Source organism: Pseudomyrmex gracilis, unplaced genomic scaffold, assembly GCF_002006095.1.
Source record: "Pseudomyrmex gracilis isolate BER0280 unplaced genomic scaffold, ASM200609v1 scaffold_75, whole genome shotgun sequence".
In the NCBI taxonomy this organism is placed as follows: Eukaryota; Metazoa; Arthropoda; class Insecta; order Hymenoptera; family Formicidae; genus Pseudomyrmex; species Pseudomyrmex gracilis.
Window position 1 is genome coordinate 349,903 of NW_018020659.1, and position 27,979 is coordinate 377,881.

General features: G+C 35.2%; 2 protein-coding genes across 3 annotated transcripts; one reads left to right on the top strand and one right to left on the bottom strand.

Annotated features, from left to right (window-relative positions):
- Positions 1 to 6,459: 6,459 nt before the first annotated feature.
- On the top strand, positions 6,460 to 12,766 carry LOC109854938 (solute carrier family 28 member 3-like). Its single transcript, XM_020428586.1, has 13 exons — positions 6,460 to 6,704; positions 6,806 to 7,011; positions 7,327 to 7,386; positions 8,361 to 8,514; positions 9,040 to 9,211; positions 9,289 to 9,454; positions 10,061 to 10,258; positions 10,396 to 10,557; positions 10,680 to 10,773; positions 10,849 to 11,008; positions 11,085 to 11,253; positions 11,323 to 11,653; positions 11,755 to 12,766. Exons 2-13 carry the CDS (start codon positions 6,982 to 6,984, stop codon positions 11,832 to 11,834), a joined length of 1,776 nt encoding a protein of 591 aa, XP_020284175.1. The 5' UTR covers positions 6,460 to 6,704; positions 6,806 to 6,981; the 3' UTR covers positions 11,835 to 12,766.
- An 86-nt stretch (positions 12,767 to 12,852) lies between these two features.
- On the bottom strand, positions 12,853 to 15,586 carry LOC109854925 (ceramide-1-phosphate transfer protein). 2 transcript variants are annotated; one of them, XM_020428565.1, is made up of 5 exons: positions 15,503 to 15,586; positions 15,249 to 15,428; positions 13,729 to 13,937; positions 13,478 to 13,653; positions 12,853 to 13,391 (listed from the first exon to the last, which is right to left on the bottom strand). In XM_020428565.1, the coding sequence occupies exons 2-5, from the start codon at positions 15,374 to 15,376 to the stop codon at positions 13,269 to 13,271; spliced, it is 636 nt and encodes a 211-aa protein (XP_020284154.1). In that variant the 5' UTR covers positions 15,377 to 15,428; positions 15,503 to 15,586; the 3' UTR covers positions 12,853 to 13,268. The 2 variants fall into 2 exon arrangements, with proteins under 2 accessions (XP_020284154.1, XP_020284153.1); XM_020428564.1 differs by having other exon boundaries at positions 12,854 to 13,391; positions 15,249 to 15,581.
- Positions 15,587 to 27,979: the final 12,393 nt, after the last annotated feature.

The window sequence follows — 27,979 nt, forward strand, 5'->3', positions numbered from 1 at the left end:
GTGTGGCAATGTAATACAAGGAAATTAGGAAAAATAGACGGATATCGGAAGTGACTTATAGAAGAGTTACAAGGTGGAACACGATCCGATGTAGCTGCCGCCGAAGGGTGTCGCGTGCTGCGACGGATGAATCGGACGCGCGACATTCCAACGAAACGGGAGTAAAGAAGAAATACGATAACACGAGGAAGGAAGCGTACGCGCAGGCATGTAGATGGCTCCGTCTGGTTTAATCGCATAATGATTAAGTGCCTAATCACAAATTATGCCGCGTACGCGACAAACCAATTCCCGTCGTCGCGTTTAATCATGTTTTTACGATTTACAACGTCTCGATCGCAGACAGATACGCTTCTTCAAGCATAATAAACTGAACGACCTTCCACATTATTATACTCTTTCTACATCTTATAAACCATAAATTATATATATCGTGTACATACGTACGTATCACATTAATAATAAAACTAAAACATGGCAATAATAAATACTTGTAAAGAAATGAAAATTTTATTATTAAAATATATAAGAGATATTTTATTATCAAAAAGATATTTTATTATTAAGAGATATTTTATTATCAAAGAGATATTTTATATATTATTAAGAGATATCTTATTATTAAGAAATATTTTACTATTAAAGAGATATTTTATTATTACACAATAATACATATAAAGAGATTGACTGTTTCAAAAATGAGTATGAAATGAAACATTGAATGAGATTATTCTTTTGAACGGAAATGTGGCGCGGCACACTTCCGTTAAAGTTGCGATCAATCTCTCTTATCGAAATTTAGATTCTATCGGCTCGAATAATACCTGGTCGCGGAGTTGTGTACAACTCTAGTAAAAAAGGTTAAATTCGATGCTGTTGTTTTTTTGAGTCAATGGAGGCGATAAGAAATGGTGTGATGTGGATGTTGACGCGAGATTCGTTTCAGACGAGACGTTTGAAACCGGTGAGGGACTCTCTCTCTACGACGCGAGATGTGTGTGAGGGCGACGTAGGAGAAGGACGACGGGGAATTTTTGCGGCATCTTTAATTTTCCTTCGCTCTTGTGTGTCCAATATCAGGCAGATCAGCGGTTAGATACTATTTCCTGCGCGCGAGGCAGCTAGTCCGCATTTCCGCGCGTCGGATTCGTCTGGGAGAATCGTGACATTTGCTCTCTCGACGTTCGTTCGTTCGTACAAGCGTGAATGGATTCTTCAAAGCGTTCTCTAAGCCAGACCAAAAACCACGAGTGATCTCGATAAATAACAGAAAATCCGACGATAGCTCACGACGTCCCGCTGTACAACTTATGTGATTTGGGTATTCACATTTTGACTTTTGGCGCGGCGCCAGAGAAATCTAAAGTTGGCTCGGTCAGCTACGCGCCACATGTGCGTAGAAAATAGAATAATTTTTGTATAGAATTATCAAGGCCGCGTTTTAACTCTATCAGTAAATAAAAAAAAGGCTTGTTCAAATAGTCTAGGATTTACGATCGACTAACAAGGAGCGTTGTAAATCAAGCGCGTCAGGAAAACGGTTTAATGATGTGATGTTGGATTAGATTACCGGTGGATTGATATATAACCACAAAAAAAAAAAAAGAAAAAAAACATGGAAAGTTTGCGCTATAGACAGAAAGTTCTTATTAATATTTAACGATAATATTTAACGACCATTTCGTAAGATTGTATAATATCGCGTAAGCGCCGCAGGCGCTGTTATTTTTTCTAGACGATATTCATCGTTTTTTCTTCTCGTTGTGTGGAGGAGCAGACGCTCGCACACCGTCACACCGTCTCTAAATATCACGAAGTTTAAAACATTCAGCAGACTAAACACATTATTACGTCATGTGACAGTGTCGAAAAAGAAGTCCAAGCAGAATATAATCCACTAATCAAAGCAAACCTTACGTCGGCGAGAAATGTCTCTCTGTTTATAACGTACAAATTACGCTGATCTAATCACAACATTTGCTTGTCAGTTTTTTTTTTTTACAAAACTCCGCTATTATTGATACACAAAATACAAAAACAAATGTGACGGATATATATAGTTTTTTTTTTATAATACACATAAAAATATGTATTGCACATTGTTTTAAGTTTTTTTTGTTGTAAAATATGTTTTGCATTTTACGATATAAATTTTCTCTGATATTTAAGTAAATTTATGTTGATTCAAGCGATTTTGTTGTTTTATCAGAAAATAGAACGCTTTTACAGCGAGAGAGAGAGAGAGAAAGAACTCGAGCCGTGTCGCGTGCAACACGTTTCGGACAAAAATTCGAACATGATTCTCTATGAAGTAGCGTTCTCTCGTCACGTCCCGACGAGATAAGCTGCGCATCATCTTCCCAATGGTGTTTTCTTCGCCAGCAACTAGACAGTGTAGCCTTGAAAGCTTCCGATTACCTCGGACTTCCTGCTCCGTGATTTAGAGAGCCAATCTGGCTTCGCGTATAAATTTAACAACAAACACCCAGAACGTAGGGGGAATCATTGCGAAAAACATTTTGCCGGTTCCTTCAGACCGATTTAAAACTTTCATTTTAAGCGCACACGTGTATTTCTGTGTTGATCAATATACGTATATTCCCTTGAACTTTAAAGTTTTGTCCGTTCATTTACGACAACACGTGTACTACGCGACATATATATTATTCATTCAATGTTTATTGCATATTTTTCAATAAGTAATGAAGACGCGATTTTAATATGCATTTATTCCTTAAAAATACCATCAACATGTCTAATATAGTTCGAGACGAAACACGTGTCTATTAATGTATTCAGATTTTTTAAATCTTTCCGTGACGCAAAGTGTAACAAACAATACGCAATATCTTTATCTCTTTAAATTCTTTTGGCGTGTTTCATAATCCGGCTAAAACAAACAAATTTTAAAGATCAGCGAAAGGAATTAAATAAAGCATCGCATTTCATATCATCCAAATTTAATATTACTTGCAACGATCAAGCTATTAAACTGACTGACTTATCAACGTATCAGATTAACGCAGTTTTATCGTATACTATGTTATCAAATTGCTTTCATTCTTAACATTTATTTAAAAATTAGTCAAGGTTGTTTAAAAATTATTTTAACTACATCGTTAAGATATTGTCACATTGTGACTTATAAAACGCGTTGCCTTGCAACATTGTATAAAGTAAGAGAGAGAGAGAGAGAGAGAAAATTATGTTTTTTGTAAGAAATAATCTTTCTCTCAAGAGTACCTATAATATATCAAAATGATTACAATCGTTTGCGCGCGTAACGAGATGTGCAGAACAGATGTGCGTACAAATATAGTATGTACATTCGGCTAAAATTTTATTATGTTTATTTATAAATGTTCTTTTTAATTCACAAGACATACGTATAATCCTTATTAGGTTTTTACAAATAAAAAACAATTCCGATAACAACATACATACGGGAGGGTGCGAGCGAAAGAAATAACGATGAAAAATGATATTTTATTGGCGTATCAGTTAGTATCACAATAATCGCGCAAAAATAGGAACCATGATCTAAAATATGTTGAACACTCTTTGTGTGTGTCCATTCTTCGCACGACAAACATTTGTATCCAGTCTACAATGAATTCGTACTTTTCTCTGCACACTGTGTGCAGAAGTAATAACGCGCTTATTATTTTCTTTGGTACTCTTCCCACACATGATGGACATCCATCCAGACATCCATTAGACATCTATTAGATGTCGCATGGAGCTGTTGACGTCTAATAGAGTTTTTGTTCTGTGTGGGTTGTAATCTTGCTTTTTGTAATTTTTATCAAGAATCCTTCTCTTCTCTGAAATATTTGTTTTTCTTCTTTACGTCAGATGGTCCAAGCTGATTAAAAAAAATTGTTTTCTTTGTAAGAATACTATATCTATTTTACTCGATTCTGGTTTGTTCGATAAAGATACCTATATTGACGTTAATATATTTTTGCGAATAATAACATTTTTGGTTAATACGGATTTTAAGTCACACCTCATCGATTTTGTTGTTGCGCTTTAAATATGTTGTAGGACAGGTCATACTGAGTAATTATTTGCAAAACTTTTGTGGAGAACGACCTTGGTTTAGGAGATATGACAATTTGAAGTTTCGGAATTTTTAATGATTTATTCTAGATATTACAAGCTGATATTATGAACAGTGAAGTTTGTGGAGAACGACGTGACCGCATAGAGATCTTATATGGCCGCACGCCGTACGCGAGTTGAAAGGCTCTGCGCAGGATAATCTAGGATATTCTCTTCTCCAGGACTTTATTATTATCAGTTGAACCTAACTCACCTTTTGAACAAAAAATGAATTCTCAAATGAATTCGATTCGACCTTGGCGATATCGTTGCAAAACACAAATAATTTTCTTTTAGATAGAGAAGAGATGTTTCTTTAAAAAATCGATCGCGATCGTTATATACAATTACAAAATATCTAATTCACGTTTTTTTTTTTTTTTTTTATTATGGCCGCAGTTACATTTTTCGGTCTAGTTCTCCGGTTTTTGCGTCTTGTCCAATTCGTCGCGCGATTAGCTGCACACGACGAGTCTTTTTTCCTTCTCCTTCTCCTCATGCCGTCTCACGACGACGTAGCACAAAGAATTTTATGCACCTGTTTTGAATTGCATTTCGCGTGTGATCGCTACACGCGTCTGCATTAATAACGCGACGCGAGATGCACTCCGTGACTTTTCGATAGTTTGGTGTCTATTCAACACAGACAATTAGTGTGGCTATAATAATTTTTTTTGCTCTTTAACAACGAAATAAATAATACAAAAGTTCTGTAGATAAAACACAGTTGAATGCATCAGTTGACAATAAATTATGCAACGAGTTCACACGCTATAGTAAGTTCACAAAAAAAATATAGTAAGAATTTAGTTCCAGTCAAAATGACTGTGTGTGTGAATGCAGTAAAGATCTAAAAGATAAGCGTTGTGGCAATTAGTGTATCATTGTATGAAATAAACAGGAATATTATGTGACGCTTTGAAGCAGCTTTGAACTGAAGAATTTAAGGAAATTGCACAACACAGTAATGATGTTAAAAAAATTACATGTAATTATATAATATTTAAATTATACTTTACATAATGATGTATAAATGACACATTTTTCTGACATTGTGTAAATATTCGTCAAGACATTTTTCTCCTTTTCTGTACAAAAAGAAGTTAAACAAAATTTATTTAATTAATTAAAGAATTAAATCTTTAAGGCTCCGAAGTTTTCCAAACTAATAAATATATATTTGGTCATGAGAGCCGTTCGCTAGGTGTTACCCCACGGAAAGCCGGAGATTCCAGGTGTTCGACTCTTGGCCGAGGAGTTTTATTCGCAATATAAATTTAATTTCAATTAGGGGGGTATTTGGGATCACTCATATACGAGATGCAAGTATAGCATCCTATATGAATTTTAGAATTGTTATTACAATTCGAATTTCACGTGTAAAAAAATTTACACGTGAACACGTATATATGTATATATATACACGTATAATTTCCGCACAACACCTAGCGAACGGCTCTCATGACCAAATATATATTTATTAGTTTGGAAAATTTATTTGTTTCTTTAACAAGATAAAATAACCTTGGTCAACATATATATAACTTTTATGATACAGATATCTTTTAATCATTCATTCTTCCGTCGATTGTGTGTAATCAAAAGATATTTGTACGTTTAATCATGGTTAGCCATCTTCTAGATATTTATGTGTTATCTGAGATAACAATTTATCTCTCTTTGAAAGTTTTTAAATCTTTACGCTATATATTGTCACGTACTTAAGAAATTTAGTTTGTTGCATGCAAGTTGAAAAATATCCCTCTAGAAAGTGAATTATATTTTTTAAACTTCTTACATTAGATTAAAAAAAAAGTATAAATAAAAGCGAAAAAAACATGTACATAAAATTGCATACAGAAATATAAGTACGATATTATAATAAGTACGTAAATATTACGATATCATATAATTACGTTTTGCACAGGATTACATTGTGTTACGTCAACTTTTTTATATTTACGATTCTTTAATCGGTAAAATTCAAATTGTTGCACACACATTTGAGAAGAAAATTAAAATTTATTAGTAAAATAAAAAAATAATATAAATTAAATAATATAACAATAATTTAAATTAAAGTTTATTAATCATATAAAAGATTTAATTCTCCTAATTACTTAATCATAAATTGTAAAAGTGAAAGGCTATTTGACGAACGTGAAATCTTAGCGCATCAAGATCTCTATCGTTAGTTTCACAATTGCAAAAGAGGCGATATTAGCTATATCTGTTTTTTCATTCAAAGTGTCACAATAAGAGGGGAAGTCTCCCCGCTTATACTCGTATCTTGTTGCATAACAAACTCTCTACCTCGTCGTTAATTTTCAGTTGTACTTCGAGCGACACGTAAGTAGTTACAAAGTGACGAGAACGCTTTTGCGATTGTACATATGTGTATTTTCACGTGTTATCGGGTTTTTTCTTTATTAAGCTACTTGAGTATTTATCGCGAGTTGAGTATTTATCTCAAGATTAATCGATACGAGAATTAACGTGAAATCTAGGTACAAAATTTTATCAGTTTGCGGAATCACGAAGAAAAATGCAATTAAACGAGAACCTTTGAAATATAACTCGTTTCGATAAAATATGGCTCAGTATGTAAAATTTATTTGCACAAGTAATATACTATTATTTATTTATTGACATAAACTGCAATAAAATTTTATAATCTTTGTTATCTGTTGGTGACTTTAAGGTGATATACGATACAAGTATTTATCCACGTGACATGGTGTTTTTCTTCTCGTTTTTCGGAAAAACACGTTTCTTGTGTGTGTGTGCGCGTCTGTGTATGTGTGTGTGTATATATATTTAACAGTGTTTCGAAAGGAACGACGGAAGAGCAAATATACATCTCAATCGAAACATAAGATGTCTGGACAAGAGAATCATTCGTTTGAAGTAAAATTTATTTAGTTTTTGTATATTTATTATTATTATTATTTACATACATTACGTTGAGAGAGTCTTTATATATTATGTAAGTCACTGATAAAAATCTATCTTTTTTTACTTCTCTTCTTTTAATATACAGTCAGGAATATAAATTTCTTTTCTGGCTTTTCTTCCTTGAAAATCTTAAAATTTTCAAATTGTTTTTTATTCAAATATATACAACACAAAAAGCTCCCCGCGATATGCATTTAATGTTTGAAATGTATATCAAGATAATAAAAAATTATTTGTGAAAAGCAAAGTTTTTAATGTTATTTTTAGGAGAATGACCTAGACGTGATAGAAACTGGTCACAGAAAAACTGAATCTATTACGAATCACGTAAGTATGTCGCTTTCGTTTTATTCTCATTATCGTTGCGCGGCGAAGAAATATTCTTTGTTCGAAACAATCAAAACAGTATTTATTCGTAAGTGTTTTTAATTGAGAATACTCGCAGACATAACAAATCATATAATTTTAATATATTTTTTGTTATTAAGAGGATACTGGATACCGACTGGATAAAGACCTGCAAACCGACGTTTCTCCTAAGTCCTTTGGAGTCGTATTTACCGCATCAAATCTAAAAAATGCTTCTACAGAAATATATAAATAGCGCTAAGGATTGGCGCTTGTTCTTTGAAATGTCAAAATTCAGCATAAATTTTTTCTTATACGGTTTCCTTCTATAACCTCATTATATATTCGTGTATGCAGAATTATTTCTAAGCTTATGTACATATTTACAATGAACAAGCGCCAAAAGATACGACAAAAACGAATCTAATGACATTCAGATTATGGTATCTAACATTCAGATTATGGTATGACTATCTAATTAATGAGAACAACGTCTTAGTGTGATGACAGTATAGGTTATCATATGCAATCATTATGAATGAAAAAAAAAGTTTCAAAAGGCATTATATATCTATTTTCAAAAGCACTAAATAGTTTGTTTATATGTATTTGCTTCTATAGAAGCACTTTTTATGTAATGCAGTAGAGAAACTTAAAAATTAGAGAAATTTAGGTTTTTAAAACGTCGGTTTACAGGTCTCTATCCAGTTTACAGGCCGGGCTTCAGTATCCTCTTAAGCAATAGGTATTACCAGATAATTGTATGTAATTTTATATATTTAATAATGTCTTTAAGATAGAAGTAAAATACAAAATTGAAATAAACCAAAATTGAAATTTCTATTGTCATTAGAAATTATACATATATATCGAGTAATATTACAAAATAACATTATAGTAATAAAATTTAAATTACACTATTAATATGTAGCACTGTGTGTATGTTCTTACAGAATGCTAGCCCTTATAACAAGTCAAGAAAATCAAATGCGCTCTATGCCTATGTTTCCAAACATCGAAAAGTGTTTAAGACGTTTGGCTTTATAATTTTATATCTGTTCATTATAGCTTATGTCGTTTATGCGGGTATATATTGGAAAAATAACAGTATGTAAATTTATTTCTATACTAATCGAGTGTAATTTAATAAGTTACATAAATAAATAATATCTTATAAATAAATAAAAAATTGCACATTAGATAAACGTGATTCACAAATATATTATATTAATCAATATAAGATAATATACAAATTAATATCCTGTTTTGTTACTACAATATACCTAAAATAATTTTCAATACTTAAATTAGACACTCGAACAAGTTCACACAATACTTTTCTGAATTTCACTGAACTAATACCCAGTTTTTGATCAGTTTGTTAAAAAAAATATAGTAAGATTTTGGTCATCAAAATTAGTTCGAAAGAAGGTGTATAGATGTCGGAATAATTAATTATTTTGCCAAAATTATTTTCGGATTAATTTTTATGACCAAAACCTTACTATAATACTTTTTTAACAACTGATTAAAAATTGGGTACTGATCAAAAACTGGGTCCATAACGGTATATGATACATAGATTATTTACTGAAAGATATATAAATAATAATAATATTTTTTTTATTTCAGACAATGATTACAATCTTCAGTGGTGTGATGGTTACGGTTTGCTACTTTTACTTGTAGGAATTATTCATATCAGCTTATTTTATTTTTTAATTATAAAACGATATCTTTCAAAGTACATTGCACAATGTTGCTGGCCAGTAACGAATTTCTTGATGCGCTTCCGAAGTATCAAGTGAGAAAATGATTGATATTATTTTGTCTGAAAGTGTGAAAATCATTTTTAAACATATTAACATGTAAAATTTTCAGATACGGTACGCGTATCGGAGCGATAATCTTTTACTTACTAGTACTACTAGCTGTTATTATTTTTCTTATTATCGATACCGCAGAACATAGATACAGATTGATTAGTATCCTTGGAGTTATTGTCTTATTAGGGGTTGGATGGATATTCTCTAAACATCCCGAACAAGTAAGTAAATCTATGTTTTACAGCTTTAAATATTGTTTCAATTTCGATGATACAAATGTGATTCCGATTATGTTTCATCAAGAGGCACACCGTGCCTCTATATACGCGAATATCAATTACCGTTGATTGAAGGAATATCTATTATTAGTTTTGGTGTGTCGTATTTGAATAATTTCTCTTCGGGAAAAGAAGTCATCAGTTGAATCACTACTGAACTTCACATTTTACGTAACAATCATCCCTATCTCTCGCATCGGCTCGAACGCGCTCCAATTATTCTGATATGTACACATGAGTGTAGAAGAGACCGAGGAAAATTGCTGGAGACGCGTAGGCAGACGCGTCGCTAATTCCGCTAGAATTAACCCACTTCATTAAATCGTCTAATACATTTAATGCACGCAGACCTCTTGTGTTTGAATCTTTTGCTCAAAACATTTCACTTCTCATAAAGAAATTCAAATATTATTCACAGATTTTAAATGTAATTTTTATTATTTTCGATAAAATGTTAAATATAATGCTATGTACAATTTCTTTTTTTTTCATTTAGCTTTGTCATATATTTTATAATAATCGTGTCGCATAACTATAACAAATTTACAGATCAAGTGGAGAACTGTTTTTTGGGGCCTGATTTTGCAGTTTTTGCTTGGACTTATTATGCTTCGATGGCCTGTTGGTCGTAGTATTTTTGAATGCATATCCAATAAAGTGGCCACTTTCTTAAATTTTGCTAAAGCAGGTTCTAGATTTGTATTCTCAAATGAACTAGTTGATAAAATAGCAGTCTTCGCGTTTACCGTTAGTACAAATTTACTTTTTACGTATATTTAAATAAATATAATTATACAAATAAAACACATATACAAATAATTTATTTACACATTATACGTATTTATAATTAAATAATTGTTATTGGTGTATTTTATTTTTACTAGGTGTTGCCTGTGCTCTTCTTCTTCAGTTTTTTCGTGCAAATTTTAACTTATCTTGGTGCAATGCAATGGATTATTTTAAAACTAGGATGGGTTTTACAAAGCATAATGGGTACGACGCTCTGTGAGTCATTAGTCGCCGCTGCTAATCCCTTTATCGGAATGGTACTACACATCACGTATTAAGAAATCACGTTATTTACATGATTGCATATTCAATTTGTTCTTCTTTTAGTTATACATTTCTCACAACCAAGAGACTTCTTAAAATTTATTTCATTTTTCAGTCAGAATCTCCTTTAATGATCAAACCGTACATCAACCAATTAACTTCCTCGGAGTTGCACGCTGTAATAAGCTCAGGATTTTCTACGGTTTCTGGTTTGTTACGCAAAGTTGATAAGTTTCAATTTATTGTTGTTATTAAACTTTAATTTATAAGTTTCGAATTTACAGGCTCCGTATTAGCTGCTTACATATCATTTGGCGCAAATCCGACTCACTTAATCATCTCATCCGTGATGTCCGCGCCAACTTCTTTATACTATTCCAAGCTTTTTTATCCAGAGACCGAGCAAAGTCTCACGAAATATGATAATATCAAGCTTGAAAAGTCGTAAGTCCAAAATCTTGGAGAGACTATTTATCTTAAAAATGACTATTACTGAAATATAAAAAAAAATTACAAACAGGTCGGACACCAGCATTATAGATGCTGCTACAAATGGCGCGTTGGCCGCACTCCCAATTATTCTGGGTATAATCGCGAACATCGTTGCTTTCGTGTCTTTTATTGCATTCGTAAATGCGGTGTTTTCCTGGTGCGGCGGTCTCGTTGGGTATGAAGCTTTAAGTCTCGAGGTAATAACTTTCTAGATAGTTTTATAGCTCGTGTCTCTTCGAGCAAATCATAAGATTATAGATTTTCAGATTATCTTGGCAAAAATCTTTATGCCACTGAGTTGGATTATGGGCGTTCCTTGGGATGAATGTGAAAAAGTAGGAATGTTAATAGGTTTGAAGGTAGTAATCAATGAACTAATTGCTTATCAACGAATGGGAGAATTGAAAGATCTATCTGCAAGATCAAAAGCGATCGCCACATTTGCGGTTTGCGGTTTCGCAAATCCAAGTTCAATCGGTATCCAGATCGGTTTGTTTTCTTCTTTGGCGCCAGAGAAAAAGGAACAAGTAACACGTGTCATTCTGCGATCATTTGTCGTCGGCAGCGCCACCTGTTTTCTTACAGCTAGCATTGCTGGTAAAGTTGCAATTCTTGATATTACAACTATTATAAGTCGATTTGCTATCAACACACGCGTCACAAATATTGTTATCAAGAAAATTTTATTATTGTTTTAGGCATACTAATTGACGAAATTCCTTCGCCTTCTAATAATAGCACTACTACAATGTCAAACATTACTACATGGCAACACTAAGTACTTCTAATGTGACTTTTTAAAACATTGCACATATATATGAACAAAAAAAATGATATTACATTAATATTTATTCTAATATCTAAATTTAATTAGAGAAACATGATGTCTGTTTTAATATGATTAACTATAACAACTTGTGATTACACTATTATTATATCTTTATAAGTTATCTTCAAAGTTAAGATAATTAAGTCGATAATACTTAAAAATCACAAAAAAAAATGTAGACTGATACAAGAAGCATTCGAAAAACGCTCGAAAGATTCATTTTATCTTTATCTTATGATAAGTGACGTTTGATAGAACTCTTAAACTTATAACTTATATAGGAAAACAATTTAAGGAGAAACTTTTATCGTATTTTTTAATCGTATTTTTTTATGTTATGTTACTTTGAAGAAAGAATTTTGTGAAGAAAGAAAAGGTCATTTTATGTTTTTTATATAGAATACTATATTTTTGTTTTGATATTATTAATATACAGGAAAAAACGAGTTCAGAATATGTCTTTGTTAAAGATAAAAAATTCTTTTTTTGCAGTGACATTTTATTAAAAAAACACGATAAAAGTGTCCTTAAAGTTTTGTCCCATTACCTACCATTCAAAAGTTATATCAAACGACAACACTCGTGAGACATTTTGTATATCTAATGAAAGATAAAGATGACGCTATATAATGTTAATAACGCGCTCTTCAAATGCACTCATAGTAACTAATATTTATATCTTGTATTATATTTTACGAGTAAACTATTTATGTATATAAAACCTAACATCTCTAATTTGTCATTAGAACGATTTGTTTGTTTGTTGCATTACAACAATTCTTTCTCTTTACGTAGTCTTTAATAAGTTACTTTAAAAAAAATAACAAGTATATAAAGAACTACTGATATAACTAATTGTAATTATGCAAGTATATTATTAAAACAACAAGAGATAATGTTTATTATATATTTCTTTTTATATATTTAATATTACATTTTTATATAATTATACATTAATTTGTTTTACAATAAAGCATTGACATATGTAAAGCTAAATTCGATCGACGTTTAAATTTTTATTTAAGCGTTTAACAAAATCTTCATTTAAAACCTCAATTTTACGCACAGTAATAAAATAATAAAAATTACATTTTATAAAAGTAATAACTTATAGTACATAAGTGCCAACATTTGTACATTTGTCAGTATGTATAATAATTATAAAATATCAATGTGTGTGTGATGAAAGAATATGTGCATCACCAAATATAAGCGTGCATTACTTATTTATTATATCTCGAAAAAGTACGCCAATTATACACATCTTGGTAATACTACATAGAGTAATATCACAATATTGTAAGAATCGTGGGAATGTGCGGTGCTTGGAAAAGCTACACGTATAAAGTGTACAATATCACTATGGTAGCACAATGTAACCACTTATGGTAGATCGTGCAACTTGTAAGTTTCATAGATAGTATGAGTTCGATTGAACACGTCGGCAGTCACTTCCAACATCTTGGGCAAAACATCTATATTACGTTGAATGTTGTCACCACAGACCTGAAGGTCAGGTAAAAAGTGAAAGGAATTTTATTCTACCATTTCGTAATCGTAAAAACATTCTCTTAAACCTTTTGTATGTGTACCTTTTTGAACAAATTTTCCCTAGTAGGCATAGTGTACATTGCTACTATCGCAGCTTTTCTCACCACCCATGGATGATGCTTGGCCAGAGTTTTACCATATGCATCTTGACAACAACTGGATGTTTTATCACAATCTTTTAAATCACCCAGTTGTCGCAAAAATTCTCTTATAAAATCTAAAAGACCAGAATGATTTTGATCAGTTTTAAAGTTTTAAAAAACAGATATTAGGAAATAAGGCCATAGAGTACCTAAACCCCTATGTAATCTTAATAAAGTACGTGCGCCATTCACAAAGTCGGGTTTCTCAAGCAAATTGTTTTCCTTCTCATAATCAATCATAGTCTTGATGGTTGTGTAATTCTGACTATCTTTGCTTCTCTGTTCAATTAAGATGTCTATTTTTTGTTTGAGATCAGACGAGACAAAACTGAAGACACTGCCCATTAACTGGAAAAATCTACATACGTACCGTGTTACACAACCTAAATGTTACACAATATCAAGTCTTTAATCTTAGATAGCAACAAAAAGGATTTAGTCACAGATAATGATATCGTATGATTTGATATAATCACAATATTGCATGATTTTATATAATCACAAGTGACACAATTCACATATGGTCTATTCGTTGCTTTATTGTACGATATTTAAGCGATATGCAAGCATTTGTTATAAAATTTGGAAATAAGTAGTAAATGCATAAGCTGTATATTATACATTGTAATAATATGTAAATGATAAATGTACTAATAATTTAGTTTCTTTAAACGCAGCTGTCACTTATTCCATCTATTGTTCTCGTTTCAATATGTTCATGTTCAAGATATCATAGATTGTCGAATGCGCTTGTCAACTGCTTATCTTGATAAATCGAACATTAAATAAATTAATTCAGGAATTCAAAAATTGGCAGTATGGAGCAAACACAGTTGTCAGTGTGTGCGATGTAATTAATTTATTGAGTAACAAAACGTTTTCGACCTTAGATTGGATCTTTCTCAATGTATTTATAGTATATGATAAATTAGTTGAGTTAGATGTACAGCTCACAATTGCATGTTATAAACGGAAAACAACCACAGCTTTTGACATGGTACCGCAACTGAGAAACAGTTCACTTCACATTTTTATTAAATAAATTAAATTTTATATAAAGAAAGTGAAAATGGAGAGGTGTCACGTCTGGCTCTCTTTGGAAAATCCAATAATATGATTTGAATCCAACGGCTATCAGGAGCCTTTGCAAGATGTTATGCAGTAAAAAACAGTAGATAATTAAGTGTCAAAACGTTTCGACTTTATTGTTTAAGTCCTTATCAATTGATCGATATAGTAAATTGAATGTATATCACATAGTAAATTGTAAGAAATTTTAAAACTATAATGTTATAACGACACAATTTTTAGTTAGTAGACTTTGTACAGTGCGTCATGCTTGAGTCTGACTATAGTCGGTACTGTATCTTTATATAAAGATTTTATTTGGTTTGTTCGAACAATTGTCATCAACCTCATATCTAGAAATATGTTGAAAACGATAAATAGCTCCAAGTAATTAATAATAGTGTGGTTGAAGGCAGTTAGAGCATAACACCGGTGTTGATGTGTAAAAAAGTAAGAAATTGATTTATTTGAAACAAGCAAGTATAAACGTTTCGATCATATCTAGATTTTTTAACATTACTTAGAATTTTCAACATTTTATAAAATTCACATGCTTGCTAACAAGGTTATGTTGAGCTAACATCAAGCGAATATGACTTACTTGTATAATTCATTATATGCGTCTAAATATGCTTTTAGATCGATATCGTCATTTTCAATGAGAGCCTTGTCAAAATGATCGTGTACTAGACGTAAATCGAAAAAATTCAATTCTGGTCCCTCTGCCATAATCACTGTGCTGCATTCAACCGTACGCTACAATCGAGAATCTGCTTCTGCGCTATGTTAACATATGCGTTATCACTTCTGTGTGTGCCGACTTCTCATAATCTCTGAAATTGTCACGTATGTTACCTATGTATGTTTCTTTGCTTATCGTGGTTGCTATGACAAGCGATACTTAATGTACTTGAGATTGATACTGGCATTTAAACATGACAGTTTATATCTGTATATTTACCATTTGAGCATTGTGTTCTACGTCATTAAATACACTTATCTAACTTACGCAGACAGCATAGATCTCTAAAAGACATCTAAAAGACGACTTAAAGACGTCTTATTATCTTTATACATCTTTAAGACGTCTTTTTGACGTCTTATTATTTTTAGACATCTTTAAGACGTCTTTTTGACGTTTTATTATTTTTAGACATCTTTAAGACGTCTTTTTGACGTCTTATTATTTTTAGACATCTTTAAGACGTCTTTTTGACGTCTTATTATTTTTAGACNTTAAGACGTCTTTTTGACGTCTTATTATTTTTAGACATCTTTAAGACGTCTTTTTGACGTCTTATTATTTTTAGACATCTTTAAGACGTCTTTTTTGAACGCTCAATAGCGTTCTGTCGTATCTAATCATCTGATTTTCATATAATTATATATATATAATTAATACATATCCATTATATATATATGTATATATATATATATATATTAAACATTTTTATTATTATAATAGTAATAATGAAAAATATATGTTGTCAATTTACTTATTTCTTCTACAGCTCTTGTAATATCTATTTTTGAAAGAATGGCATTAATTAAACAATGCACTCAATTAACTTCTAAAAAGTTTGAATTTTTCAACAAAAAAATGTAATTATTTATTTCTTTCAAAATTATTCTTGATTTACTAAATTTTTATTGTCAAATATATGTTATATTTGCTTTTTTAACATTACAAGAATATACTATATGTTACCAATAGAAGAGAAGAAAGTATGCGCGTTAAATACACAAGGAGAGTTCAAAGACATTCAAGAGAAACTGTTCCGTTGGTACCGTTATTCTCCGCAAGGTGCGCTGCAAAAACAACTGAATACGTACAGGTGTTTAAAGCATAATCGATACGGTGTATATTGTATATCTCTCAACACACACTTGCAAAATTAGAAATAAATTTAACTTTAAGTTTGTAAATTATAGGATTGATGTTATGAACAAAATGACATTGGAAAAATTATTTTATAATTTTGATTTGCTCATTGAATATAGTGTATAGCGCGCAGCTATACGACATACTACATATGTACATTTTTCGATATAGCAGCAGTTGTGTTTACACATTATTTACTCCCAACCTTTATTTGTCGAACAACTCGGTACATGTACCGAGTTGGTTTTAACGAAAACTGCGAAATTCTTTAAAATATTTTCTTTATCTTATTTTTCAATATTATATTTAATATTTTAGATACTTTATATGTGATACTTTCGTCAAAAAAGAAAGTGTTAGAATATAACAAAATTAAATTACAAATACACATAATATAAAAATAATATAAAAATTTGTTGTTGCTATTATTATTTTTTCAAGATCATATGTGTCTATAGTTCGAAAATGTCATTTGAAACAATTTATATATTCGATAAACTGAATTAAAGACGCGGGAGAGAGAGATACTAGGCCTAATCCAAATCTATTACTATATATTGGTACAATTCATGACACAATGATACTCAAGAGTTACATGGCCGTTGATGTTGCACGTGACGAAGAAATATGAACAAAGAACACTAAAATCTCGCTGACACGTCGATTCACATAGGTAACCGGTCTCCCTGGGGGTATTAAATAATTCACCGCAGCTGGGACTGAGAGTCGGACGAGAGCGGGGTTTGCGGAGGAGCGAAGAAGGCGAGGTTGGGGTTGAAGGCCGATTAAATATTCAGATGTCCCTCAACGCAAATAGAGTAAAGTCAAGCGCGACGTCGAACACAGAATAGCGCGTAATCTAAGAACCATAAAGCCCGAATGAAAAAAGATCTTCGCTGATAACAAACTTTGCGCAATATTGTGATATATCTCAGACAAGATGTTCCCGAAAATCTTTGCCGATGAAGAAGATTGCCCGAGAAAAATCGTTCTCGCGAAGAATCGCGATGAATATTCCGGCCGGACGGAACGTGCCGTAGATGTTTTTACGACGGGGACTACACATTTCCGGTCAAGCGATCTCACGGGGCGCCCCGACTTCAACGACCAATCACACGACGACGTCGTAGCTGCGGCGCATAAAAATGTGTCACTGGGGTGTCGTAATATCTACGTCGTTCAGACTTATCGACGAGGAAAAGTCGCGTTGTGTCCTGTCTCGGTCTTTATTCCATAGCAGGAACGCGTTCAGCGATCGTATCTTCCCTACGGTGGGCACTTTCGTGACTTTTATCGCTTAGCTCTCAAAAAAAACACGGAAACACGACCGCCGACAACAGTATCGAACAACCGACCGTCTAAAAAGAATCGTTCAACGAAGCGTGCATCGCTTCCGATCATCGTTCTAATTATCTCGGTAACCCAATCTATCTGTCGCGTCGCGCGTCGCGCCTTGGCTTCCCGCCGCCTCCCTTCTCGGAACTTCTCGATTCTCCCGTCTCGGTCTGCCGCCGGCCTAGCAGCAACCCTCCTCGGCTCACTCCTACTCGATTTCTCCTCTTGTCGTCGTCTTCTACACGTTCTTCCCTCTTCGTTCCGTTAGCGATAAACGTCCCCGTTGTGCATCCCTGTCTCCTCATCTCTCTCTTCTTTACGGCTCGCCGTCTTGTTCTTTCCATCTTGGAGTCTAACTGCGGGATCGTCGACGACCGCCCATCTAAGTTTAACAATTAACGCTCAAACGGGGGAAAAATAAATTAATTGCATGCAGCCGGCGCGCGAAACACGTCACGAACATTCGATCTAATCGACGCAGACTTTACTGTCCCACGTGGAAGATGTGGAATGATGAGATTTCTTTTGTCTGTGTCTCTCACGGTTGGAGAAATATTTCCTATATTTTATCGGAAGCTTTAAAACAAAATATCTCTATTAAATAAATAAATTTTATACATACATGTAGATAACGAATCTGTGAAAAAAAAAAAAAATAGAAATCTTATTCTTAAAATGTTTCGAAATCTTCTCCTTCTCCTCCGTTTTTGCATCGTTTCTTTTGTCCCGATTGTCAGAGTTGTTAGAAGCGACAAGGCGACAACTAGCGGGAGACGAGACGGGTGTTTGTCATACGTCGATAGGCGTCAGAATTGACACATTCGCCGAGTGTGAAACGGAAGTGGCGTTTGGGGCGACGTACTGGAGAGATTCGAGGGTGTGCGAGGCAGATAAATATTTGAAGAATTTGTTGTCGCGAATGAAGGCGGCGTTGGTGGATGCTTATCGCTTGTTCGGCGGCTCTTCTTAAAGAAATTTCGAACGATTGTTAAAATTTTGCGCGTGCAAAATACGTCTGAAAGCATTAACGATATGTTTTCTTTAATTTTTCTTCAAATTGTTGTTAGACAGTTTAAAAAGTTTAATTGTGGCTTTATCTTAAATTGCGCCGAAGTTGCGCACTTGTGATAACTGATTGACTTGTTTTTATTGTTTAACACACAACAGGGATCTCTTATCCCTCAAATTTCGAGCGAAGCGTCAGCGTGAATGGAAGAAAGACAATGAACGGAGAGAGAAAGAGAAGCAAAGTGACGAGAAATTTCTAACCCTTCGATGTGTGAGCGGCATTACACCCTCGCGTGCGGTTCGTAGGAAAAGTTTTAGGCGAGCTACGTACGTGGGGTTGGGGGACAGACCTTTTCGCAAAAGGGTCTAACGACAGTTTTGTATCCCATGGAAAATCACTGTCAACCAACAAGAGTCTGCAAAGTGTCGCATTATACAAATACATATATGTATACTTGTAGAGTCGTGGCCAAAAGTGCCGATATAATCAGACTGAGAATTGCAAGATTCAACCTGTGTGCGACGATGAAAGAGAAAAACATTAATATTCGCGCGTATGTAATAATAATTAAATTAGCTAAATCTCTTTGTCATATATTTTATTATACAATACGCAACAAATGATACGCAAAATTTTAAACCATTTTTCCGGCAAGATGTTACATCAATTTTAACTTTTATCGATTATTTATATTGTGTGATATTACATTATAAAAAATATAAACGTGTGCGTCAAAATATTTATATATACGAATTTTTTTCCCGTAACGTAATTACAAAACCTACGCAGTTTTTGATTTTTAACTTTTGTCAGCGAACGTACATGAAGCAAAGGCGCAACACTCACACACGCGCACACATTTAACAGCGGGATGTAACAGATATAGACGGCGCCTGCGAAAAGCCCGGATACCCAGGGTAAAACGAGCCTGGGAAGTTCATTAATGGATTAAGAGTGCTCGATCGATACGATTAGCGCGACGTGGCCAGCCGCTCCTGATACGCGCGACATGCATTCGAACGTAACCTAGAATCCATGATTTTGTCGTGCATGGAGGTGATTAATTGGAAAACAGGGAAGTAAAAACGTTTCATCAAAAGAATTATGTTGTCAATTTAACTCTGGATGGGGACTGTATTTATCTGAAATTACTAGTATTTCACAATTGAGCACTTTTATATATTCGCGAGCGCGAAAATGTGTTTATTTTATTTCCGCGACACACCAGCAAAGTGTGTTCGATATAAAAACTGCCTCTGCTATATGTAAAATTAGTCGAGAATGGCTTTTTCAAAGTAACTGCAAAACGTTAGGAAACAATATTCTATCCCTATAGCGAACTATCGAGAGCTTTCTATCGATCCTCAGGATTGATATGAACGCCGTGTAACATACCATCTCCCCCCCCCCCACCGTAAGTTCTGCGCATGGGGTTGAATTTTAAAACTGCTCTCTAGAGAGAAAGATGGAAGTGGGAAGCTGTGCGTCTTTTAAAATCAGGCTGTGTGCGGTCCTGTTCTTGGATAAGACTACATGTCCCTCGGGGATCACGTGTCGATACGTATTCCTCGTGTTGCCAGACAACCGATATTGAAGTTCTTTCTGAATCTTCAACTATATATACATTTTTTTTTATCATAGTTGTCAATGAAGAAATAAACATTTGAATAGATGAAATGTTTTTCAATATTTATAGCAGATAGTTTATACGATCGATACCAGCCAATGTGCTAGATCAGAGCCTTCCAACTGATCACGTGACCGCATAGAAATCTTATGGCACAAACCAACACGCCGTGCGCGAGTTGGAAGGCTCTGTGCTAGATACGTGCAAATGTAATATTTTTTTAAACGTGTAACTTTAACACACATAGAAAAATGAAATCAATTTATATAATTGAGGTGCGCACTATTAGACATCTCAGATGTAAGTTTTTAATTGAAATTTAATTCGAATTTTTCTATGTGTATTAAATCTTTCATTGCTATTGCCTATATAGACATTTTGAAAGTTCGTTCGGAATATGCTGTTGTTCGTTTAACTAAATTTTGTCAATTGAATTATTGGCGTCCTCAAAACGTTCAATCGATATCGCTCAAATAGCGCCAAACGCGACTTCGGTCGTTCGATATTTATATTATCGGTGTTAATATAGTTTTTTATTAGTGCAAAGCAATTTAGTGTGTTTGACGACATTCTACAGAATTCGCGCAAGCGAAAAGTTTCGACGTTTCTGTAGCATAGTCGGTCGCGAATGAACGTCTGTTACGCGCGCTCTGCAGAGAGACTTTTGCTGCAGCGAAAGGGTTAATTCACACGGTTAAAAAAAGTATATATATATATATATATACAATATATATTTGCACACATCCAGCTTATTGACCGTAAATAATTTACTAGTTGAACAGCTGTCGTCAAATTTGTTATTTATTTAATTGTTAACGTTATTTCGCGCAAATGTCATGACCTATTTTTGTTAAAGCACGTGAATGTCTATGTTGTCTTCTGATCGCCTTTCCGACTTGAGAAGACGATCCTTTCGTAGTTCAACGACTTTGCAGATTAAAGAGGAGCACCAAGTGCTTCCAGTCTCGTGTGACCCTTTATGTCGAACTATCTTTTCCATGGTGCTCGAGTACTATACGCTCGTGGCCTGGTTAGACAATGGAAAGAGAAGGGAAGTGTAGGCAAAGACAGGTGATAGAAGAGGACGAATAGAAGGAAGCAAGGTGATAAGACTCTAGCAGGGTGGCGGTTGGCCAGAGGTTTCAAGGTGGAGTCGGGGTCGCTGTCGCAACTCTAATAAGCTACCCCCTCAAACCTCGTTCCACGTTACGACCCTTACATCCCTTTACGGGTACCGAGGGTAGCCTTGCAATTTGATAAACTGTCACGAGCGTACGACTACGTTATCCGAAACTAGTCGGGAACTTGGGAGAATTTCTTGGCTATCGAATTTCTTTGCTCGATTATCTCTTTTGACACTGAAAATTTGCACAAGATGTTACAACGGGAAAACAAAAAAGAAACGCAATTTTCCACGTCAAACTGATAGATACAAATTTACAAAAAAACGCATTTGAGATTTTATGCAGGATTCTCTTAACAAAATGCGAATTTCACGAAACGAGTGGCCCGGTAAACTTACAAACGTCACGTTCCCATTTCTATGTAAATCACACGATCATAAGTTGCCTACGTAAGATCGCGAGAAAGATTACTGCATTAGTAGTTAGTTCCGGGTGGAAGCGCACGCGTTTGATGAAGCCACCGGAGCATAAACCAGAATAGAGATTGTAAGAAAATGAAGTCACGCGATAGCTTTTGTAAGATACAGGATATCCACGGAATTTAACGCGTATAAATTTTTTTTGCCATAAAGTGTGGCGAACAAAAAACAAAACATATTTAAAATATTTTATTTTCTATTTAAGAATTTACACAGCGATGTGAACGTTAAACGCGATTTTTCACAAATAAAAGAAATCAATGGTGAAATTCTTACGACTCTGTGCTCGCTCCATCGATTCGATGTGAGAGGACAGAACTTCAGAACTACTGACCAGCTGTGCTGCACGAAAACCCGAAGGTCGGGGGGAACGCAGACTCTTGGGAAATGATTCCACTTTGCAAGGGGCAAATGGAAATGACCTAGGGACAGCCTTCGGGCTGTAGCTCTCTAGGGTTGTTCTTGGTCAGACGACGATGACGATTGCGAGAGGAGCGGAATAACGAAAATGCCCTTAGATTAGAAGAAACCTGCCCTTTCTTTAGTGGTTGCATCTTGTCAGCTTCGACCGATACTAACATGCGATATTATATCCACACTTGATCGTGCGGATGATAATTTGCATATAATCACATACGCAAAACTTCAAAAATAACAATATTTTTATATCTTATTTTTATTTATACGATGCAAAATAACATTCCGCGAAATTTGCATAATTAATGTCATTTATTTCTATAGAACTGTTTCTATAAAAGCGTTTACGATGAACGCAAATATCTAAACTTGCGTGTATCGACGAACTTGTCTTCGAAAGTGGAAGACTTTTATGTAACCATGATAATCGGAGGTTGCTTGGAAACGATGAGAAAGTTGGAAAGCGCCGCGCGCGTAAAAGAAAGTGGCAGAACAAGCTGCACGCTCACCCTCTTCGGACACAACGAGTCATCTCGCGACGCTGCTAACGGACCCTCGTCGTTTCCTTCGTACTTACACCCGACAAGACATTACCTGACGTTTACAAGACATTTTCATCATACATCATCCAAGACGACGTCTTGCTGGGACATCTGCTATTTCAAGATTTAGTAGCAAGTGTCTGCGCGTCGTTATATTGTGACCATTTTGAAAGAGAATTTTCAAAATTACAGTAAAAAAATGAAATAAAATTTACGAAAACACAAATATTACACGCGTGAATATCCCAATCGACGATATTGTTGTATTTGGTGACGTATTTCCGTAATTTTGTCAAAAAAAAAAAAAAAAAAATGACACTTCAATATGCAGCTACGAAAATAATTTAGCAGAGAGATCGTTGGCACGTGGTTAGTTCTGTGAATATTCGCCAAAAGAGAGATCCTTTAATTATACTAAGTAACGTCTCCCGCAGGCGTCGCGTCGCGGAAGACTAAGCCGGTCATAATATTTAATCACTACTCGTTTCTTCTCCCTCCGAAGACAGTCTCCGTCGAAGAAGTTTCGTCGTTTGCGAGCGGAAAATATATCGTCCTAAAGTCGCAAAGACACAGATTGCATCGTATCATATTGCAATTTACAGAGATGGGATTGATTTTATCGTTCATTGCTATTTCAAACAAAACACAGATTGACGACAACAACAAGATGTTTACAGGGATTGCAAACCGTGTGTCAATATCGAACAATCAAAATTTCGATAACGTCAAGATTGACAATATTTTCGCGGCGCGTCTCGAATACTTCGAACCCTTCCGATCTTAAAGATTACGAAACAAACAAGAGCGCGAAGCTGGCAAATGGGGTGACTATGTCGCACATCTCGGCTCCCGTGCTCACCCCTTCGTGAATGTGTTTCAGAAAGGAAGGAAGCGAAGTTATATACGAAAATCCTCTGTATAATAAATTTAGGAAAATCTTCGAGAGATTTCATAAGCGCGGAGAAATAAAAGAATCTCCTACTTTTTTTTATACTATATATATATCTAAATAAGTGGATAGCTGTAGTATTACGGCAAGAACAAACAGAGAGAGAATTATACGCGAAGGAAGAAAATCTCTTGCTTGATATCTAATTAAATCTCTGAAGCGCGTCGGATGTCGAAGGAAGAAACGATCTGTGATCTTTTATCCGCGAAGAGCGGCGGCGGTCTCACCCTATTACGGACTCTTCCTTTTCTTTCTTCTTGTAACTCACTATGATCTCTCATCCTCTCCCCGTCGGGAAAAGGGGGTCGAGCAAGGAACGCGGTAGGGTGGCATTTCATTTTTTGACACCCGGTGTATTTGATTCCACCCTTGTAATAAACCCCAGGGGTTGCCACCAGTGGGTCCCCCTCACTCTATCTCCTTCCTCTCCCCCCTCTACATGTCATATCGACACCTCACCCCCGAGGGTAGGTGACTGCTAGGTAATTTGCTTTCTTATTTTCTCCGTTACGGAGCTCCCGTCGTTTTCTCTTTTCTCTTTTGCTCTTTCTTTTTTTTTTTTTTGCTCTCTTTCTCTTTCTTCTTTCCTTGGCGTTCGCCGAACGGTCGTCGCGCGCGTTGCGACCTACCCTTGCCCAGAAGAAGAACCCAAGATTTTCTCGCACCCCCTCCTCCCCCCGCGGACTCTTGCTTCGCCAATTTTTCTCTCGATGCAGACAGCTGATGCCTATATATATACAGAAACGCGCGAGAATTAAATCACGATGCGACTGACCCGAAGGTTTCCTCCCTTCAAATAAATTTTTTGAGAGAAATTCTCGCGTTCGAAAGAATTCTTTGAGAAAAATTTTGATCACCGTCTGTGTTTCAAGATTTTTCTAAACGGTTGTGCGATATATAACTTTGTTGTGTGCCGCACAATAAAAGATACTGCAATAAAATAAGAATCGAGATAAGATAAAAGAACACAGATGAGATGAAATAATGGAAAGTCACACTTTCGACAATCGGATTTGCTAAGAACGTTATATTCCTTTGAAAATTTTAACGACATGTTTTTGCGTACGGCTATTTTTATATCGTCATTACGGCAAGAGCTGAAAAATGGCGAACGTTTTGTCATTTTAAATAGATCTCAACGCGAAGACACGGTGTCCGGTAACGCGAAAGACTGATGAGAAGCCCCCGGTGCCGATTACTCGTTTCACTGCTAATCCGATTTCAGTTTACCTCCAGACCGAGAACTCCTTAACGCGCTACTCCGTTGGTTTCTCTCAATAATCTCGTTAGATCCATTAGACAGACTTCGGAATCTTCCACGTAGAAAACGTTCACCTGAACGAAGACGTGTAACCATGACAATTTTCATTTCATTTGTGTTGCACCAGAGAGACAATATAGATCGATGATTCGATCCCACTTGGGAGCGATCAGAAGTTCTTCTTCAAGGTTTGAAAAAAAACGAGATGTGCAGTCTCTCAGAAAAAAAATTCTAATAAAGCCATTCAAGATTCCCGTCGTTAAAAGAACCACAAGCACGACGAGCTGGTAGGTGCAACCCTTTTAAGTCAGTCGAGTCGAGGCATCCGACTTCTCCGCGACAACCGTGCGGCGGTGTGGGTGGACGGATAGGTGGAGTGCGCCTCGCGGGGGACAAAACTCACCCTAAGAAGCCTCTAAGAACGCCAAGGCGGCAGTGTCGCTGGTGGGGTATAAAAGTACCCGCATGCGCAAACTCCTGAAAAACTGCGGCCCGCCTCCGGCGCCGCCTCTATCGTCTCCGACACCCCGCCGGTCCCCCTCTAGCCCCCGGTCCACGAGGGCCCCGAGATCTCTCACCCCCGTCGCCCTCGCGCCCCTCGCAAGACGTCGTCCGGAACGACCGGCGGCCTTTTTCGAGAATTGCCCCCCGGGTAACATGTGCTAACCGTGTGTGATTACCTCCGCTCTACAACGCGGGCGCAAACCCGCGCTATCCGCGTCCCCCTCCGTTACGTCACCCCCCCGCTATCGCCGCTTTATCGCCCCGTCGTCGTCGATTCGCTTTTTTTTTTTTGTCGCGCCCGCGAAAATCAAAGTGCCGCGGCAGCGGGCAAGAGAGATTGCGACCGACGGTTATTTTGCCGAACCGGTAAACGAGTTAATATCGCGCGCCGCAAGTGGAGAACCGCCAGGAAATAATCCCCGCGCGGCCGAATTCACGACGTGGTTTTTCGCGTACCAGTAAACTTAGTTGAACGCCAGTGTTGTGTGAATAACCAGACATGTGTAACGAATAGCTAAAAAAGTAAAAAAAAAAAAAAAAAAAAAACAATAGATTTTGTGCGTGTGAGAAAAATAATTTTGACACTTGGAAAATTTTTTTATACCAATAACGTCACTTCGTCGCAATTTGTATTTCCGATCATTTTTAGTGATTTTTTCAACAATATATGTTAACAGTGATTTTGTAAAGAACATGCACAAAACGCAAGTTTTTTAAAACATTTAATCGTGCTTTTTTGAAAATAATACTATCTTTTTGGTGACTAACAATCATTCGTCGAAATTATCTCGCGGAAAATTTTGGTTAAACCGATTATTTATTTTGAATAACGTAGCTTTTTTTACTGATTCTATCTTTTTTTTGGCAGTGCATATGAGCTCCAATTATTCCTTCCCAGGCAACACGTTCGACAAATCCTGCAGATCTAATTGGTCGCCAGCAGATAATTGTTCGGCATCGATAATTGGTCCAATTAATTTGAACGGAAAAGTGCGTCGATAATCGTTGCACATTCATCGATTCACCGATTATGTGAACCGTGCCGGATGCGGGTTATAGAATATCGTTACTGTCGAAAGGACATCGCCGAAAAAAATAGCCGAAACGCAAACAGAAACCAATCGTTTTGGCTACGTTGCATGGTAGTGAAGTTATTGAGTTTTTATTTTGTTGCTGTTCACATCGCATGATTACAATGTTCGCCAACAAATATTGAAGGACTATTAGATTTAAACGCGCACATAAAATAAAATAAAGTTAATATTACAAATTTGTATAACAACAGAGAGATACACATAAACTTTATCATCGTAAAAAAATATAGAAGATGTAATAACAGCGTAAATTTTTTTTCCAGTTTTTGTTTTTACTGAACGAAAGGTGTTTTTTACAAGAAACTAAATATTTTGACATCTTCAAATATATAAAATTTATTTTATATATATATATATATAATATACACAATATTATACACAATATACGTACACAAATATTCTTCTATATATATATAACTTCTTCAAATATACACAAAGTTGAGATAAAACCTTACATACGCGATCTTTTAACACTATTTGTATTTGCCAGCAGCTAAAATTGCTTTTTAAATTATCTTGACGTGTCAATCGCGTTCGCCACAATCTCATCCTAATTCACTTTTTCTCTCTTTTATATGCAAGACAAAAATTCAAAAATCGTCACACAATCCGTAAACGGATTTTTTGACGCCTTCGAGGGGTAAAGCTATTTCTCGCCTTTAACATCTCTCTCTTGATTCGACATGTGCACACTGTCGAGTTATATAACGCTCTGTCATATGTTTTTTTCTAATATTAAGTATATAATTTTTTTTGTTACATTGTTCGTACGGCGCGCACACGGTACTAATTCAGAATAAAATTTACATATTTATAGTTTTAAAGAAAACACTCTTTGTATTGTGTTATCGAAATAATAATAAAATACAAGCGGGAGGAATCCAAAATAGCGGCGGATGTAATTGAAAGCAGGGAACATTATCGCAGAACCTATGTGAAAGAACCTACGCTTGACGAAATGCATCTCGGAAGGTCTGCATGTAGGGACGGCGGAGGCGTCGCATTGTTCCTCGTAGAGGGGTGTAGGATTATATAGGGGGGCTCGTCTCGTTTAGGGGTTCTCGTACAGCTTGGTACAGATACGTCATGATCGATAGTCTCGTGTGTTG